The sequence below is a fragment of the Cinclus cinclus genome, chromosome 23 (assembly GCF_963662255.1).
Source record: "Cinclus cinclus chromosome 23, bCinCin1.1, whole genome shotgun sequence".
NCBI lineage: Eukaryota > Metazoa > Chordata > Aves > Passeriformes > Cinclidae > Cinclus > Cinclus cinclus.
This window is the reverse complement of record NC_085068.1, coordinates 5,102,044-5,120,738: the sequence shown is the minus strand read 5'-3', so window position 1 is coordinate 5,120,738 and position 18,695 is coordinate 5,102,044. Positions and strand designations below refer to the sequence as shown.

The window sequence follows — 18,695 nt, the reverse complement described above, 5'->3', positions numbered from 1 at the left end:
AATAATTAGAGGTCTGCCAGCCCTGCAAAATAATGGAATGAGTGATAGAGGGCTTGACTGATACGGAGGTAAGGGGAAGTAATACAATTAATGTCAATTAAAATGTGCCCATGGAAAATAAGCTGATGAGATGTAACTGGGATGTAGTTTGGCTGATAAAAGCAATAATGTGTGCTGTAAAATGCTTTGCGCCTTAATGAATTGAATGTAGAGCAATGCAGTGTTTTGGATGAGAAATGGAAATGGTGTAAAATGAATGCAGGGAGTATGAAGTGAGTATTGGCTGCGTTGGGTGGTGGATCTGGAAATGGCTGGGAGCTGCTGGCATGGCAGGCCTTGCATAGCTCTGGTCTTTGCTACAGTTGTGTTTTTGTGGATAACCCCAGGTATCTCAGGTTGGGTGTCTGTGAGGCTTTGAATGGCCCGAGTGCAGGGCAATAGCAGTGACAGTCATACATGCAGAGCATTGGCTGGGGAGAAGGATGTGGCCAAAAAACCCTGTAGAATCATGGTCTGAAATAGTCAATATCCAAATAGAAATCCTGGAATGGTGTAATGGAGAGCACCCTCTCTGTGATTTCTTTAGCAGTCCAGCAGAGATCGATCCTGCTTGGCTGCTCCTTGCCCAGGAAGAAGTTGGGAAGTGGCAGCCCTGTTGATTTAATCTGACACAGTCTCACAGTAAAGTTCCCAGTAACTCAGGGAGCACACAGGACTCGTAAATTACAGAGCAGCTCACGTTTATCATACACATGGCTGCTTATCTTGTAAACTCATCTGCTGGGCTTGCACGAGCAGTTGATTTAACAGCATGTATATTGTTGAACTTGACACATCCAAGAGTCTAATCAAGCTTTAAGAATACCAGGGATGTCTGGCGGCTGGTGTGAAGTCTCTACAATTCCTGTGTAATTTCTAAGAATGATCGTGGGCCAGGCTCTGTCGGGTTCACTGCAGGTCACAGGGAATGTCTGTGTTGTACGGAATTGCAGAGGAGTTTTATCATAGTGCTGGCATGTGTTTTATGACATAAAATGATTAGATGTGTAAAATGAAGTTAATATCCTTTTTCTATACATTTCCAAGTGGGAGATGACTATAAATTAATTTTGTAGGATGAAATGCCAGTGAGTAACTGTACTGCTTGTGTAGCACTGCCCAGGATCTGTCATGGGATGGATGAGGCTGGTGGAAGACGACAGAGATATGGTGTGTTTGGAGGGAAAACTGATACAGTTCTGTATTGTGGCTGGTCTTTCTTATGCTGCTGCTCCAGTTCCCTTTCCTGTGGGGACTGATTTGGTCGATAAACATGTGCATGGGTGCTCTGATTCTGTGGTGTTAGAGGGTGATAGACATCTTCAGGGTGCTGCTGTTGGGACTGCTACAGGCTGGTGTGGGATTGCAGGGCTTTTTGGGACTCGGGTCTTTTAAGGTGAATTGATGCACCTTCTACATATTTAGCAATAAAAAAGAATAATGTTGTATTATTTAGTATTTCTGCTTTTGAGACCATTGGGCATGGTGAGGTAGGAAAATTTCCATCCCTGTTCTTCTTACATTACTCTTACATTGAACAACTGCATTTACTTTCTGAGCAGTGAATAGAAATAGAAGTAACCTGGGTTTGATCATGTATGGTGTGTTTTAATTTTAAGTGAACTAATAGACCTTGAGTTGCATTTCTGCTGCAGCTTGACAAAATTATAGCAGGTGCTGGGGCTCTGTGCTTATTTACTTGCAAATCCTGTCAAGTGTGAACTTCATTTATGACTTCCCTGGCAGGTCATGCTGCTGTGGTCACAGCTTCTACAGTGTTTTGTTGCTATTGCTTGTAAAATTTGCCACTGAGGGAAATAATGAGCAAAAATAGGCACAGGTAAGCACACACAGGCTCCCTGTGCCCAAATCCATCAAAGCACTTCTAAAACTTTGCAACCAGAAAGAATTAAACTGTATTTATATTTCTGAAATAAAGTTGCAGTTTCAGCAGAAAACTGTTATTTATCTTATTACCATGGCAAGTTGCTCTTTTTGGACAGAAGAACTGGGGGATTTCCAAGTCTTGTCCTCACTTGAGGCTCCTGGTTGCAACCATCCATTCTCCTCTGTGTACATCATATGTCTCCTCTTTTTTCCAGATGATCATGGGAACAGCAATGGCAGTCATGTAAAAATCTTTTTACCGAAGAAGCTGCTTGAATGTCTACCAAAATGTTCAAGTTTACCGAAAGAGAGGCACCGCTGGAACACTAACGAGGTAGTTAAATCTCTTACTTGTTCTTAAATGTACCAGCTTCCTTAATGCTTATGGATTGTTTTGTGAGAGAATGCCATGCAAGTTACAGGATATGAATTCCCTGGCTCTGGAACCTATTTCATAAATAATAAGTCCTAGTACGTGCTGAAAGTGAGCTTTAAGTGAGACTTGAAGTTTAATAAAGAAGTTTACTTCTAGTACAGTAGGAGCCTATTGCTCATGTGTGTGTGACTCCTCTCAGAGTCAAATCTCATATCACCTTAATGACCTGTTTCAAAATGGTTTAAAATTGGATAGGTGTGTTTGTACTGTGATAGATAAAGTGTTACTTTCCTGTGCATGAAGACTTCAGAACAAAAAAACAGTGTGTATGCTTTCCTGCCACACAGGGTCCTGGGAAATAACCAGCTTACCTCTGTCTGAGTAATCTCATTAAGAACAAGGGAAACATAGAACTGGGTGTTTTTTATTGGAATCCAGTTATCCAGGGTATGCTGGTTCACAGATTTCCTCTTACTGCATTATGGTTGGGGCAATTTAAATAAAAAAGAAGTATTTAAAATGCTGTGGGCTAAAGTGAAGTTGAAGAACAACCCAGGTAGCTCTACAATCCCTAGGCTTTATTCCTGCCGTGCAGCAATGCTGAATGTCCCGTGGCAATACTCACAGTGTGTAGTTTTAGTTTTTAGTAGCTCTGTCTTAGCATAGCTTTGCCATATTTATGGGACTCACTTAATAATAGAGGCAATCCACTTGGAGAAACGACAGTAGAATTCCAGTTAGTGTCTGTTTGTTGGGAGCTGACTGGTCCTGTTCCTCTGATCCCTCGTTTGTAGATCTAAACTTGTTAACAGAAATCTGTGCTCATGAGTTTAACACCTGCAAGTGGCAGCTGAGTGCAGGATCAAACACAGCTCACTTCTGTGTGTGCGTTTGCTGAGCATAGAATCAATCACAGAGCAGTGACTGTGTGTATTTTTCAAAATTGGAGTCCTTAACGTCTCTTCCTTTTGGTGTCTGGAAGTTAAAAAGATCAGGTATCTATTTATAACACACCCAGTCCTGTGATGGAATGAATCGGGTCTTTGGGGCAGTTGCTGGCCTTGGCTTTTTTGTGTAGATATTTTTTGTCTTGGGTCATTTGAATTGAAATGTAAATTGTAGAAAATGTAGGTTGCAGTTTATTTTGTGATAGTGTTTGTACTAACAGGGACAGGGCATGGAGCAGTGGCAATGATATGTGGCTCTGATAGAAGATAAACAGAGTTGGGGTAAAGCAAGCTCTGCATAGGTTTGTGACAGAATTATGTTGTTCTTTGTTACTGGAAAGAGCTGCTTCGGGTGAGGTTTAATCACTTGAATATTGCAACTGTCCCCAGTGCAGAACTTTGTGCACACACTTGCACACGTGGCTTTGGGAAGGATTGGTGTGTGGAGTTTCCTATGGGTATAGGATGTGGCAAAGTTCATTATGCAGCTGAAAACTGTTATTATTCATGAGCAGAAGCAGGAAAGTGCAGGTGCTTGGTGTGGTGTCTTAGGTTGGGATGAGAATTTGGGAGCATGGCTGTTCTCGTAAGGGTTGTGTCAGTGTTTTTTGGGAGCGAGGAGTGAGTGCTCTGCTGGTGCTCGCCAGTGTATTGCTGGGGTGGGATTGTCTGATGCTGTAATTGTGGTTGGATTGTTTGCTGATAGACACAGGTCATCAGCTGGGACATTATAACCAGCCCCAGCCCCTGTCTGTCTTTTTGAATGTCAAATTCCTCTATCTCATTTGTATCCCCTCTTCACAAATCTCTCACTGAGGCTGTTAGGCCATGGGGATGTGGATGGAGCCAGGTCCATCCATGGATTGAAGCTCATGCTGACTCTGCCAGCCTGTGTGGTGTGGCTGGTGCAGTATCCCTGTTGCATGACTTAAATGAAAGAACTTATCTTGTGGCCAGAGATTTTTTGGCCTCATTAGCTCAGTGGGGGGAAAAAATAGAAGAAGCCAGAGTCTTATGCCTAGATGAAGTCTTGGAAATTTGTGTTAATTACGGGGGAGGAAGGAGCTGAGCTTCCAGATTTTATTGCCTTCCCCACCCCCAATCTGAAAGTTTAATTTTGTGCACTGTTATAAAACTTGAATTTTTCTTAGGGTATAATTGAATAATAATGTTGGACTACATTCCTGAGGCATTCCTAGGGGAATGATTTTTTTCATCTGAGTATACAGGTGTTCTGCCTGTGCTAGTGAAGACAGAAGTTGTAAAGTAGAGAAGAAAAAGTTGAATTTTATACAGTGGTATTTCCAGAATTTTTATACTGATTTCAGAATCCCTGGTCCTGTGTGTGATGTGTCTCCTGGAGAGGGAGGTTTAGTAATAAATGGAAAAGAAATGAAATTATTAAACAACCTACAGATCTGAGCACAATGCTGTCCTCCCTCAAGTGGTGTGTGTTGGGCAGTCACAGGTGTTCAGTCTCCCCATGAGCTGCAGAGTGTGAGTGTAGCAGGCACTGGTGTGGGATTCATCCCCAGGGGTAGTGGGGGCCAGACCCCCTAATCCAGCTGCAGCCTGACTCCTAAGCATTCCTTTTTGTGCTCCTTTGTATGGGGATGGTTCAAGGAAACTTGAACATGGTTCTTGCCCATCTGTTGTGGTCCTGAAGCCCAGCACACAGGTGTTCCCAGCTGTGGGGGTGGTGGGCAGCAGGGTGGGCAGTGCAGGGACTGGGCCTGGACTGCATCGGGTTCTAGGTGCTGCTGGTGCAGAGGTCAGGGAGCAGCCAGGGTAGAGCATCACCGTGGGAACACTGCAAAGAACTCTTCTGAGCACTTAGGTCTGCAGATGGAGCATGGTGGTAAGATGTTATTCTGGACTGGGTAGTTGGGATGGAGAAACTGTGTCCTCTTGAGAGCTGGGTGGGCTATGGATGACTTTACACATAGTAAAATCACCTGATGAGCAGCAAGAGAAATGGAGCACCTAAAAATGGTTCAAACATGTTATTGAGGCGCTTGCTTTCCATTGGATCATGCATTTGCAACTGAAATGTTTGATGGAATTACATTTCCATACCAAGAAGTCATCTTGTCTTAAATCAAGTTTATAGTGGTTTTATATTTCCTACTGGAGGAAGTGTTCCTTCTAATTCAATTCTTTTTACCAGAGATAGAAAATCTTAAGTTAAGCATAACGATTTAATTACAGATTTACATTTTTGAAATGCCTGTAAAGGTGCATTGTGCTTATTTCTACAGCTCTGGGAAAGGAGAGATGGGGCTTTCATATGATTTCTCACATTTAGACAAATGAGTTAGTTGCCAGAAAGTTCTGCAGTGCTTTGTGCTTGTGAGAGAGTTCCTCACTCTAAGAAGTTGTTGTTCCCTGTGAACCATTTTAGGGTTTGTGAAATGCAGATCCAGTTTGGTTTCTGTGAGTGGATGGAGCAAAGGCTTCTGGCTAGGCGTGCTGGCAGTGCACCTTGAGCCAGAATTTTGGGAGAACTGGATCTCAGCTCCCTTCCATGGGAATAGGGCTGGGCTTCCAAAGCAGGGCTGTACAGAGCCACCCTCCAGGTGCCACAGCTGAACTCCAGTGTCCCCTGACAGAGGTGGTGAACATGGTGCCTCATTACCTGCTAGCTACTTTGGGCAGCAAGATACATTGTCTGCAGGAGATGCATCCCACTGCTTTCTGTCTGGGAATTGGGAGCTTCGCAGGGTGCTGGGGCTCAAGGATGTTGGAGTAACCTTGTCTCTGCACAGCACTTGCCAGGCACTGGATTGCAGCTCTGAACAGAGATGCCATTTGTTAACAGTTGGCAGCCGCAGTCATTAATCATCCTTGTAAACACTTAATGACACGGTGCGAGAAAGAAGAAAAAGTTAAACATTGGAAATGTAAAATGCTGTCTTGGGCTTTGGTTCCAACAGGATTCTCTATTTACAGTCTGTTGGGAGAAGCCCAGCACTTCCATGGTAGAAGAAGCCAGCAGCAATTGCTCCATGTGCTTAGGCTAGTCTTGACGGGCATGGCAGAACTGCCCTGCTCTCTAGAGTCAGCCAGCATCCACATTTTGCAGATGCCAGGCTCGGGTACTGCTTGGGAGAGTATGGCAGTTATGAAAGTCTGTATTTGAGCATTATTTAGCATAGGAAGAAACCCTCTGCCTCTGCTGCCTGGGGGCCTGAGTCGTGTGTTCACTGACATCTTGATGTGCTCTGGCGTTGTTGCTTTGCTTGCATGACACTGACATTCTCCTTTTCGCTTGACAACGAGTTATTTGCCATCTTTTCTTTAAAGCACAGAGAAGATCTTGAAGGTTTGGAGAATTGCCTGAGGGACGTGAGGGACCCAGACTGATAGGGGGAGCGAGTCTGGAGCCTTTGGGCTGGCTGTGATGCTGAGATGCTGTCAGGGAGGAAGTGAAAGCAATACATCCCTGCTGCCTGCTCCTCCAGCTCCCCTCTGCAGCTGAGTGTCGGGCAGGGCAGCTGGTCACCGCACGGCTCCTGTCGCCACATGTTTGTTCATCGAAGCCCCGCTCTGCTACAGACCTGGCAGCACAGCTACTGCTACTGCTTTTCTTTTTTCTTTTCTTTTAATGTTTCTAAGTGCCTTTTAGAATCGACTCTTGCATCAGAAAACTTAAAAAATCTCATTGTTTTAAGGCTGCCTGGGATGGTGCAGTGTGTTGTAACCCTGCACTGCATGTTCCAGTTCATTCCTTAAAAAGTAAGGAATGTAGCTGAAAGTAGTCAAATGTGTTACAGGTTTGTGGTGTCGAGCGAGTGTATGGGACTGATTTGTGTCACCAGTACAGTTGGAGCAGGGAAGGATTGTTGATCCAGGTCACAGTGTCCCCTCAAGATGGCAAAACCTCATGGAAAGGGAACAGCACTCAGTACAGTTCCTTGTGGACTCTGAAGTCTGGCATATTTTTTTTAGTGCTTTATGTCAATTAATTCAGATGTGTTGAGCTGGAGCACAGGGTTCTTGAAGCCAGAGGTCACTGGAGGCTGTTGTGAGAGCCCTGTGCCTGCTTAGGAGCACTCCCAGGGCTTGGGACATCCTCGCAGTCTGCATCAGTTCTAGGGTTTCTCAAAAGCAATAAGAATATTGAATTTAGACTAATTGCTTGCTGTCCACGTGATTGCAGCATAAAATACTCCGATGGTAATGGCAAATGCTGTTACTAGAAGTGCTGTTGGTTTCTGTTCCGCCTGATGATCTCCCGCTGGAGGAGAAGCAAGGAAGTGGTTGCAAACCAGCTCCCACATAGTAGCTCCTCCTGCCCCTGCTGCTCTGGCACCTGGGGGTGCCCTTTGCATGGTGCTGAGTGGGGACTGAGGCACGTTACAATAAGGATTTGGGAATGGCAGGTGATACCTTGTTGGGGGCAAAGTGTTTGCAAGTGCTGGAGCAGCCAAGAGCGTCCATGAAATCCAGAGTGCCGGTGTCCATTCTCACCCTTCATTTCAGTGATGGTGGTCTGCCAGGTCCTGTGCTTTGGAGAGACCTGTCCCACCTGGCTTTGTCACCATCGAGCTGGGTGCCCTCACTGCCAGCTGGTGGTACTGTGCACCCAGAGCCTGCCCCTCTTCTTGGCCACCAGCAGGAATATGCGGAACCCCAGTTGCTTTAAAGAAGAAGGAGCTCGGCGAGTGAAATGCAAGGGAAGCAGTGTTTGCAGCGTGAGGAGAGCGGAGCAGAGCGAAGTGTTGGTGCACCTGACTGGGGCTGTCTGGCGTGTGGGGGCGGCTCCTCCCGCTGCGCGTGTGGTTGGGGTTTGAGGCTGATCCGTGAACGAGACGGCAATTTCTCTAACAGAAGCACTTAATTGTGGGTTTATTTTGTGAAATTAATGAAATTCTGTGCTTTGATTAATGTGCAAAGCAGGAATGTGGTGCTGGCATTGTGTTTGCAGTTCCTCGGTTGTGCTTACAGTCCTAGTGACTGCTGTGAGTAGGCTGGGGATTGAGCGAAATTGGAAGGTTACCTACCAATCCAGGTGATTTTTAACAAGGGCAGTAATACCTGTTCATGCTATACAGTTCATGCTCAAACACAGAGAGGATTGTCTCCCTCTTATGAAAACCTGGCTTTTTTCCCTTCCCTTTGGTTCATGTAAGGGTCAGTGAAAAAGAGCTGGTCTTGTGGTGCTGGGCAGTTGGTATGTCAGAGTGCTGGAACTGGAATGACTTCTGTAAAGCAGAGCAAACAGATCGAGGGTTGGGAGTAATTTACTGCCCTCCTGATTTTTTTTTTAATTTTTTTTTCTCCAAGTGAACTCTTCTGAATAAATGAAATTAATTAACTTTTTTTTTATATTTAATGATAGCCTAAAGAAAAAGAACTGCCTCATAATTAGTTTTAGCATATTGTACACAAAGTATAAAATGCTGATGGTATTTAGCTTACCTGACTGTCATTAGTAACCTGTCAAAGTATCTCTGAATATTGGTCAGTGGTTTTTGCTGTTTGACACTTGCAGGTTCCTCCACAGAGTGGGTGTTGTAGATGACTGTGGTTCAGCAGCAACAAATGTGTGTCCAGACACCTGGACAGTTGCTGTACAGTGGCTCCAAATCCTTTGTCTTCTGAGAAAATAAGGTGGAATATTATTTTCAGTTGATGGACCTGGTGTGCTTTTCCTAACTTGTGTCATCTCTTGTGGCTTGTCCTTGTTAACTGTGATTATCCTGAAGTGTAGTATCAAAAGTGAAAGTGGATTAATTCAGTTAGTATTTACCTGTTTATCTGCAACTCCAGCAGTAGTGCTAGGTACCACTGCACTGTGTGTCTGGGTCTCTGGCTTGCCCAGAGCTGAGTGAAATACTCAGCGGTGTTACACAAGGTGTACTTCCACGTTATGCAAGGAAAATGTTACAACAAAGTCAATTTAGAAACTCGGTCTCTCTGCCAGGGCCTGGCATGTACACTCACAAAGGAATTGGTTTATTTGGCAAATGAATGGGAATTGAGGAGGTTATATTTTGTAAGGGATTTAAATCCTGTCATCTTGGTCTCAGGTTTGCTGCTTCTAAGGGTGGCTGTTTCATTTGGAAGAGAAAAATCAGATAGTTTAGATGAGAAAGAAAAGAAAAACTAGATATGAAGGAAAGATTGGTGCCAATGAAAGCAAAGGTTTTCTTCTGCTGCGGCACTGCCTAAGGAAAAAAAGGGAAAGCAGCAGTGGTCTTTGCAGGGAACAGTGTCCTAGGCAGAGCAGGAGAGGGCATAATCCACTGCAATAGGAGGGAAAGAAAAACCAAGTGTCTGTGCTCATTCCTTTGTATCTGGTGTCTGTGCCCCATTCTTGACAGACTGCAGGAGTCAGGAGCTGTTTGCAGCACACAGCCCTGGACCCAGCCAGGCACTGGAGAACTGTCCCACTTTGGGGCTGTGCCCCACCATTGTTGTCCCAGGGCTAAAATGTTCCTGGAGTTACCTAAAACTCGTATGTGCAAACATTTTGTTACCTGAGAAATTGTGAGGGAGCCCTACTGCTCTGGTGTGTCCTGCAGACATGTCTCTGTCATGCACCTCTGAGGTTCCTGAGCTCTGAGGACTTCCTGGTCCCACAATTCATATTGATGCCTTCAGGCTTAATTATCTGATGAGTCACTGCAAGTCTGTGTCTGTGCTCTTGAGTTATTACAAAGTTGCTGGTTCCCAAACCACTTTCTTTGATACCGAGGTCATCTGGCATATTGTAGTATGAGCTGTGGTGAGCGGAGGCAACCCAGCACAGTGGTGGGGGAACAGCAGAAATGTGGACTTACTGGTTTGGCTCACAGAAACTGGAATTGGCAAATGCTGGAAATAATGGCAGGAACTGAGTTTTGAGGTTAACAAGCAGTAGCTTTAGCAGGAACGTTTGCCAGACAAGGGTTGCTGACGGGGAATATGGACCTTCTTGCATTCTCCGAAAGGTTCCTGACTGTGACACGCATGGAGCAGGAATGACATGGAAAGATGGGACATTTTCTGGGAAAACATCCAGGCAGACTAGATCCCTGTGCTACAGCTCAGTGTTACATATGGTGATTCTCTGATACTGGGGGCTTCTTTGCCTTACAAAGGCAGGGTTTTGCGCAGGGAGTTTGTTTCTTGGCTTCAAGCACAGAGCTGGTTTGGTCCAGATAAGAGTCTCCCAAAACTTAGGCAGGGGGAGGGTTGCTTGAATGAAGAGGGATGCAATGCCCTTGGTACTTGTCTTTCTCCAAAAGTTATCTGTTGTAAATATTACGTTCTCTGCATAAATTTAGTATAGATAATTGACTGCATCTTGCTTGGAAATGGGTACCAAAGGTTGTTTTATAGCTTCTGTGTAATTGAAATTCCAGGAGGAGAGGCCTTTGTCTTGGAAACCACATTTGAATTACTTTTTTATTGGAGTGTTAAAGCAATACGTTACGATGTGAGGGATTCAGTGTGTGCGTGTGTCAATAATTACCAGATTTCCACAGTTACAGTGAATAAAGAAAACTGTTGTAAAAGCATGTCAAGCTTTCCCTGACAAGCAGCAGTCCAGCAGTTGTGTTAACAGCCAGGAGTGGTCTGACCTAAGCAGGGCCTCCTCAGCACAGGCAGTGGTCAGCGCTAACACAGGACCTGCAGCTGACACTTGGGCTGCGCTGCCTCGTACCCTCAGTGCTGAAAAGTTTGTGAAACAAGAAACCAGTGCTCTGACATGGAAAACTTTAAGGAGCTTGTCTACAGGGAGGTTAATAATAGCAACAAGTCAAAGTGGCTGGGGCACCACTGTGGCCGGGGCAGTGTGGCTGCAGGAGGGTCAGTGGCCTCAGGAATGGTCAGTGGCCGCAGGAATGGTCATTGGCCACAGGAACGGTCAGTGGCCGCAGGAGGGTCAGTGGCCGCAAGAGGGTCAGTGGCCGCAGGAACGGTCAGTGGCCGCAGGAACGGTCAGTGGCCTCAGGAACGGTCAGTGGCCGCAGGAACGGTCAGTGGCCGCAGGAACGGTCAGTGGCCTCAGGAACGGTCAGTGGCCGCAGGAGGGTCAGTGGCCGCAAGAGGGTCAGTGGCCGCAGGAACGGTCAGTGGCCGCAGGAGGGTCATTGGCCTCAGGAACGGTCAGTGGCCGCAGGAACGGTCAGTGGCCTCAGGAACGGTCAGTGGCCGCAGGAGGGTCAGTGGCCTCAGGAACGGTCAGTGGCCTCAGGAACGGTCAGTGGCCTCAGGAACGGTCAGTGGCCACAGGAACGGTCAGTGGCCGCAGGAGGGTCAGTGGCCGCAGGAGGGTCAGTGGCCGCAAGAGGGTCAGTGGCCTCAGGAACGGTCAGTGGCCTCAGGAACGGTCAGTGGCTGCAGGAGGGTCATTGGCCTCAGGAACGGTCAGTGGCCTCAGGAACGGTCAGTGGCCGCAGGAGGGTCAGTGGCCTCAGGAACGGTCATTGGCCGCAGGAACGGTCAGTGGCCTCAGGAACGGTCAGTGGCCTCAGGAACGGTCAGTGGCCGCAGGAACGGTCATTGGCCGCAGGAACGGTCATTGGCCGCAGGAACGGTCAGTGGCCGCAGGAGGGTCAGTGGCCTCAGGAACGGTCAGTGGCCGCAGGAGGGTCAGTGGCTGCAGGAACGGTCATTGGCCTCAGGAACGATCAGTGGCCTCAGGAACGATCAGTGGCCGCAGGAGGGTCATTGGCCTCAGGAACGGTCAGTGGCCTCAGGAACGATCAGTGGCCGCAGGAGGGTCATTGGCCGCAGGAACGGCCGCAGGAACGGTCAGTGGCCGCAGGAGGGTCAGTGGCCGCAGGAACGGTCATTGGCCTCAGGAACGGTCAGTGGCCGCAGGAACGGTCAGTGGCCGCAGGAACGGTCAGTGGCCGCAGGAGGGTCAGTGGCCACCAGCACAGGAGAGCAGCTAAGCGTGCCATGGGCTGGGTATGGAGTGCAAGAGCTTTGATGTGCTTCCATGGAAGGTTCTAGTTTTACTCACTGAAGCTCCTTTGTTTTGCAGAGATCTTGATGCAGACGCCCTTTTGGATTTCTTTTTAATAGTGTGTGACCCTTCACCTTTGATCCCTTGACCTGCATTACTTTGGTAACCATTTCATTTTTTAAATTTCATTTCATTTTTAATTTTGGTGTGTAAGCTGTAACATTTCATCATTTTAAACTGTAGCGTTCTTTGACCTCCCCAGATGTCTTTTCTTTTATATGAAGATGTGCAATGTTGGCTTTTCTTGAATAAACATTATTTCAGTTGTTAATAAAATATGTATTTTTCGTTGGTTTTTGCTTCTTTTAACTGTGTGTATGTTGACTGTATAATACTTTACTTCTTTTGATCTGTATTCTCCCACTTAATCTATTTTTATATTTTTGTACATCTTTGCTTTTAATTCACATTTTTCCTACAGTTCTTTTGTTCAGTAAAACCCATGCTCGTGGCCTGTCCATGGCCCATCCATGTCCCCTTCTAGTCAGCTTTCATAGCTTACAGTAACCTTGGGAGCATTTCAGATACACTTATGAATAAGAACTATTCTTTCACTGTTAATTTTTTTTTCCCTGTCCTGAAGTTAACTTTTCCTAACCATCAGCTCCAAACTGATAGCTGTTTTAATAAAAGATTAGGCTTCAGACCAAAATGAAAATCTCACTTGAAACTCAATTTGCATGTATTTTTCTGTTATCATTGGAGCCCAAAGAGAAGTTATCAATGCTTGGAGCTGTGCTTTAGGCACGCCTGTGCTTAGGGAACCAGCGTTGTGTGTATGTGGGATGGCTAAGCCCCCAAAGCTTAGTTGGTTCTTTCCATTCTCCTGTTGAAAGGGAAGCAGTGGATAAGACAGATTTTGGCCAGATTCTATTTTTATCTGGTAAATGATCATATGGAATCCACTGAGCGTGGCCCACTGAAGTACAGATTACTTTTTAAGTGTCTCATTATTTTATTCTCTAACATTTAATGCTGAAGTTTTAATTGCACACAGATGAAGCTGCTAAATGAGCACTGAAATGGATTTAGGTCTTCTTAGAGCCTTGTTGATGTTTATAAAACTTTATATTGTCCATTAGGACTACAGCTTAAAATTGTAGTGAGCTGTTCACATAGTGCCACTAGGCTCTGCTGGTGCCTGGCCTCTGGAGGAGCCTGAAGCTCACCTGAACTACCTTCTGCTAACTCTTTCCCCAGGGAAACTGGACTTTGTTTGGCTCTGCTCCCCTGTCTGGGGGTCCTGCTGACCTCCAGGCCTGAGCCTGAGTTGTCTGTCTCCTTCCCCACTGAGTCCTCTGTTAGTCTTGAGGGATTCAGCCCTAGCAGATTCTACCTGGACCATGGGGATACACCATCATCCAGGACCTGGTTCAGGAAACAGCTGATTTGAATTGGCATCCCTAAGAATACTAAGAAGAGTATTTCCAGCACTGATCTCTCTGCTTAACCACAAGATCTTTGTTTTTAAACTGTCCTTGTGTGGCAGAATTACCTGCTAAAAGTAGTGGCAGATCCAGTATTCACAGAATTCCCTGCCCAGCACCTCTGTGTTACTGTGTGAGTTTTTCTGACCCTGTGGCTATGAGCTGTGGTTGGACTGTCACAGCCTCCATCAGTGCTTGAAGCATTCAGGAGGATTTTTCTTTCCCGTCCCATTCCAAATTTTAGCTGGAATTGTTTTTGTAGACCTGGAGTTGTCAGTTCTGGTACACAGAATGCTGCTCCTTGTAGAGCCTGTCTGGGATAGCTGGGATTTGGCTTTGGCTTGGGTTTAATGGCTACCTGTCAGCCTGAGAAGAAGAATCTTCCAGAAACCATCTCAAGCCATTTCTCCAGTCTCCAGAACAGCGTTCTTAAAACTCAGTGGGAAAAAATACTTACTTTTCCCAAGAAAACTCCTTGAAGACTCTTTTTCTCCTTGTTGGCAGCAGTTAGATGTGAATGCCTTGACTTTCCAGGGCAACAGTTCTTAAAAACCTTTATTTAAATGTCTGGAAACTGAAAGAAAGCTCCTTCCCTGTGCAGAGGGCTGGCTGTTGGCTGCCTCCTGCTGGAACAAATAGCAGGGAAAAAGAAGAAATTGAGTAAAATGTCTGATGTTGGGAATTGGAGTCAATAATAAAAAAAAAAAGAAACCAGCTTAAAAGATGGTTAGAATGTCTTGTTTCTTTTTTTTTTTCTTTTTGTCTCATTTCATGTTTTGTCGTGTCCATCCTGCCTTCTTTCATAAGGTAAGCGCTCTGACCCATGGCATTCTCTGGGTGTAGCTCCCAAGGTGGTGGGATGACAGAGTGATGCATGCTTTGTTGTGATATTTCCGTGTATTGTGTTAGATGCAGATGGTTATTTGCAGATATTGGTGTAAATAATATGGGTTTTGCCTGTTCAGCTATTGCATGGGCTTCCAGGATGCTAGAGCTGCTGAGGGAGGAGGTACAGCCTTTGGGAAGGGAGGAAATAGGAATTGTCCCCCGTTTCCTTTATAAAACGCAGTAAATATTGGCAATAAAAGCTGCTTTGTTGATGCAGCAATAACACTATTTGCCCCAGTGTAAAATCTGTCCCCGGGCTTTTGCTGCACTGCTGCTGGATACAGCAGGAACACCAACAGCTGACCCTTGGATGGCAAGAGATGATGGAACTTAATTCACTTTACTGAGCTTGTTTTTCACTGAGCAGTAACTCAAATACATGTTTTCATCAAACACTTAATCAAAGAACTACACAAATGCTGCAAAATGTTTGCAAAGCAAAACATTTGTCTATTTAGATATTGAGAGAATACTCTATTGAGAGATCTGTTCCTGCTTACGAGGTTTTTCTGTTACTCAAAGCCAGAATGTTGACAACATCCACTCCTGAAACAAGTCTTAATTTTGAAATCTATGCAATATCTTCTGCTGCTGGAGGCTTTTATGTATTAACCTTAACAGAAGGCTGAAGGGCTGAAATGAAATCCTTGGCACACATGCAAGATTGAGAGCATTGCATGTGTTGCAGTTCAGGTAATGCAGCTGGGGTTGGATTAATCTAATCTGCTTTATTCAACCTTAATAGACACCTGTGTGTCATCTGCATGTGCTGCTTATTTAATAAAACATAGGCAGCATCAAATTGCTCACTTTGGTCTGACTACTTTTGAAAATCAGATGTATAGGTCAGCACAAACACACTGTTTTCTGATAACACTAAAACTCATTCAGAGGTGCAGGATGAAAGTACAGGACAGGTCTGTATCCCCTGCCCAAGACTGTACCTGGGAAAACACAGATTTCCATGCAGCACCTGACCCTGTGCAATAAACTGACCAAGTGCCAGCTAACCTTACTCGCGTTTCAGGGCTGGTGGGTTCTAGGCATGGATCCTGCTGCTCCTACTGCTCTTGTGCTCAGAGGGGAAGGGAATGGAATTCCTCCTTTCCAGAGCAGAGTCTGAGTCCTGCTCTGGCCTCACACTGGGACACCGGCTGTTGGGGCAGGACTGCAGTCCTTGGCAGCCACTCTGCAGGGAGGTTCTTTTCAGGGTGGGGGTGAATTTCTTAGGCTTGTCACCCTGCTTGCTGCTCTGGGTGTGTGTTGGTTTGCAAAGTCCTTAAATAATTTAATTATTGCTCCTGCTTTAATCTCTAACTTCTCGACTTGCATTAAGGACTCTGATGGCTGAGGGGTTGAGCTGGTGCCAATGGGCAGCCAGCCTTGACCCTCTCCTGTGCTTCTGCTTTTCCTCTGCTTCAGAAGTAGAACTGTAGCCCTTGACACCCTGCATTGGCTTTGTGTCTGCTAGAGCAGGTTCCTCTGCCTGTTCTCCGCTCGTAGCTGCACATTCAGCTCAGAAAATGCTCAGTGATAAACATGTGTTTTTATTTCTCCTTCAGGTTTGGCTTGTCTGCTTTTCAGCTCTTCTAGACATTGGAAATTCCAGTTTGTGTTTATTTTCTCTGGATTCCTTCCCACAAGACAGAAGTGAATTCAGCATGGATTATTGGGGAGAGCCTTGGCTGGGAATAAGGATAATTGCAGCCTCTGGCTGTGCCACACTTTCACTGATGATTTCTTTTAAGTTACTCACCTGCATTGTATCTGTTTCCTCAGCTGTAAAATGTGGGTAATTACCTCCATTGTAAAATGTTACAGGGTCTGCTGGTAATTATATGAACGAAGTGCTAATTACAGTGATTATCCCTTGGACCTAGTCTAGATCTGGCTGATGTTCCTGTTGTGATGAACGTATGAAACAAATACTGCAACTTGCTTTTCTCCATTCTTTGCATGGGGCCTGGAAGGTGCTGTGTGGTGCGATGTGTTCCTAGTGAGAGGCTCTGTTGCCCTGTCACCCAGGTCCCTCTGTTCATTTCTCATTCTCCTCCACCTGTGGGCTGAGGAGGTGCTGAGGAATTACTGATTCAGTAGCTGGATCCACATATGATCTAATAGCCAGGGTTTATGCTGTGGATTAGTTTTTCCTCTTGGGGATATGCAGAAGGCAGCAGCCAGGGGAACTGTGCTCGTGAGGTACCAGTTGGGTTGGGGCCAGTATGTGCTGCCTAGTGGCCTCCATTCCTTAAGAAGTTCTGACCTTGATGCCAGGAGAGGTGTCCTTCCAGCTGTGGAGATTATTTCCCTCCTGTAAAGGCCTACAGCTTGCAAGACTTTATTATCAAACATATTTGCCTTTCTCTTGTCCGTTTATTTAGGACACATTTTCTTTGTAGCTGGGAATAAAAAAGCTCTACTATCCCCTGGGCAGGGTTGGGTAGTGGAGGAAGAATTGATATTCTTCAGGGTAGAAGTGGGGTGTTCTCATCCAGAAAATCCTGCTGCTGCTGCTGGGAAGGTGCTGTAGTTTTTGATGGTAGTAATAAGTCACGTTGTATATCTGGTAATGATGGGACTCTTCTCCTATCCTGCCTTCCCTGGTCACAGTATGGCACAGTAACAAAAATCATGTGCTTGGTTCTTATTCCTTCAGCTCTGCCTGCTCTGTTCTGCCACATCTGATTCCTTGCCTTTCTGGGTTCTTCTGGATGGATTTTCTGCCTTTGCCTCCAGCCTCCATATGCCTGCTTCCCATCAGCCTCAGCCCTTCTTTGCCTTGGAAGAGCAAGGCTCAGTTATGTCTTCAGAATTTAGTAGCTGAGCAGCTTTTCCTTTCTGCGAGTTTGACAAGTGCAATGAATTTTTAACTTTCAAGAGAAGGTTTTAGTTCGTGTTGGGGATGATGGTTTGGGAAGGCTTTCTAGCAATGGGAAGACAATCTTTAATTGCAGTTTTGCACCTGAATTTTCCAGACTAGATACTCTTCTCTGACAGCTTCTGTCTGACTGATTCTATGGCCTGTTTTCTTCTATGGCCTGTTTTTTTCTATGGCCTGTTTTTTTCCATGACAGGATACTTGAGTGCTCCAGGGATGGGAGCAATGTGCCACTCCTGATAGGTGAAAGTGGTCATTGCCAGGCAGTGAGGGTATGGAAAGAACTCGTTAGGTAGAGGAAAAAGTAGATGAGGGATTATCATCTCTCCCACTATTTGCTCTTGCCTTGCTTTAGAGCATCTAAACTAGAGAGGTGTGTCTGTATTGTGCCTGCACTTCTGCCAGACTTCTTTGAAAATCCTTCATTTGGGAAGCAAAAAAATTTGTTTTGTTCCTGCAGAAGCATCATCTATTATGATGAGTTAATATGGTGTGAGCGGCTTCAAAAGTGAATGATGCCATATCCATGTTCTTATTGCCCATTGCACAAGTGAACCGATTTTTGTGCTCTCTGCAAGTCACATGCTGAAGGATGTTAAGTTACTCTGTAACCTGGAGGGTAATAATTGATTCAGAGTTGAGATTTATCCAAGTCTAATTTTGCAGCATTCTTGCAATATCTGGCTTTTCTGTATATTGGCACCACTCTGAATGCTGTATATTAAGAGTGTAGATATCACACAATTTTTTTTAAACGTAAATGTTTAGTAACATAAAAATTATAAAGTTTCTCAAGTCTTCTTTCTCTTAAAAACGAGTGCACTGTTTGGTTTTCATTGAGGTGCAAAGTGTTGTGTAAAATCACTGCAACTTGTGACAAAAATACTTTCAAGTATCTGAATGAAAATGCAGCATCACCATGAAAACAGAAGTGTTCATGCAAAAGCGGTTCCAAAGGAGGTGCTGCTAAATGAAGCTTTTCCTGGTTTTGAAAGCAGGTTTTTAAGCCGTGATATACCCCGCGGGGGGCAGTTGCACACCCCAGGGAGGTTGTTGAGGAGCACTTCGTGTACGTCAGAGATTGCTACAAAGAAATGTATTCATTTTTGCTCCTTTTTGTAGTTACCTGTCACTGCTTGGCTTTGTGAGTCAGTAGGTTATAAAGACACCGGCTGGTTGCGGGGCAGTGCCGGCAGTGCCGCTGGCCGCAGCCCCCGCAGTTGTCCGGGCTGTGCCAGTGACCGCGGTGCTTTTGGCATCTCCTCCTCACCCAGCCCCGCTCGGTACCGGG

General features: G+C 45.5%; 1 protein-coding gene across 3 annotated transcripts in view; it reads left to right on the top strand.

Moving 5' to 3' along the window:
- The window catches only part of CAMTA1 (calmodulin binding transcription activator 1), a 234,288-nt gene that overhangs the window by 18,163 nt on the left and 197,430 nt on the right, over positions 1–18,695 (top strand). For all 3 annotated transcript variants that reach the window (XM_062507528.1, XM_062507526.1, XM_062507527.1), the window contains exon 2: positions 2,142–2,260. In XM_062507528.1, coding sequence (XP_062363512.1) covers positions 2,142–2,260 — 119 coding nt within the window. The remainder of the gene's footprint in view (positions 1–2,141; positions 2,261–18,695) is intronic.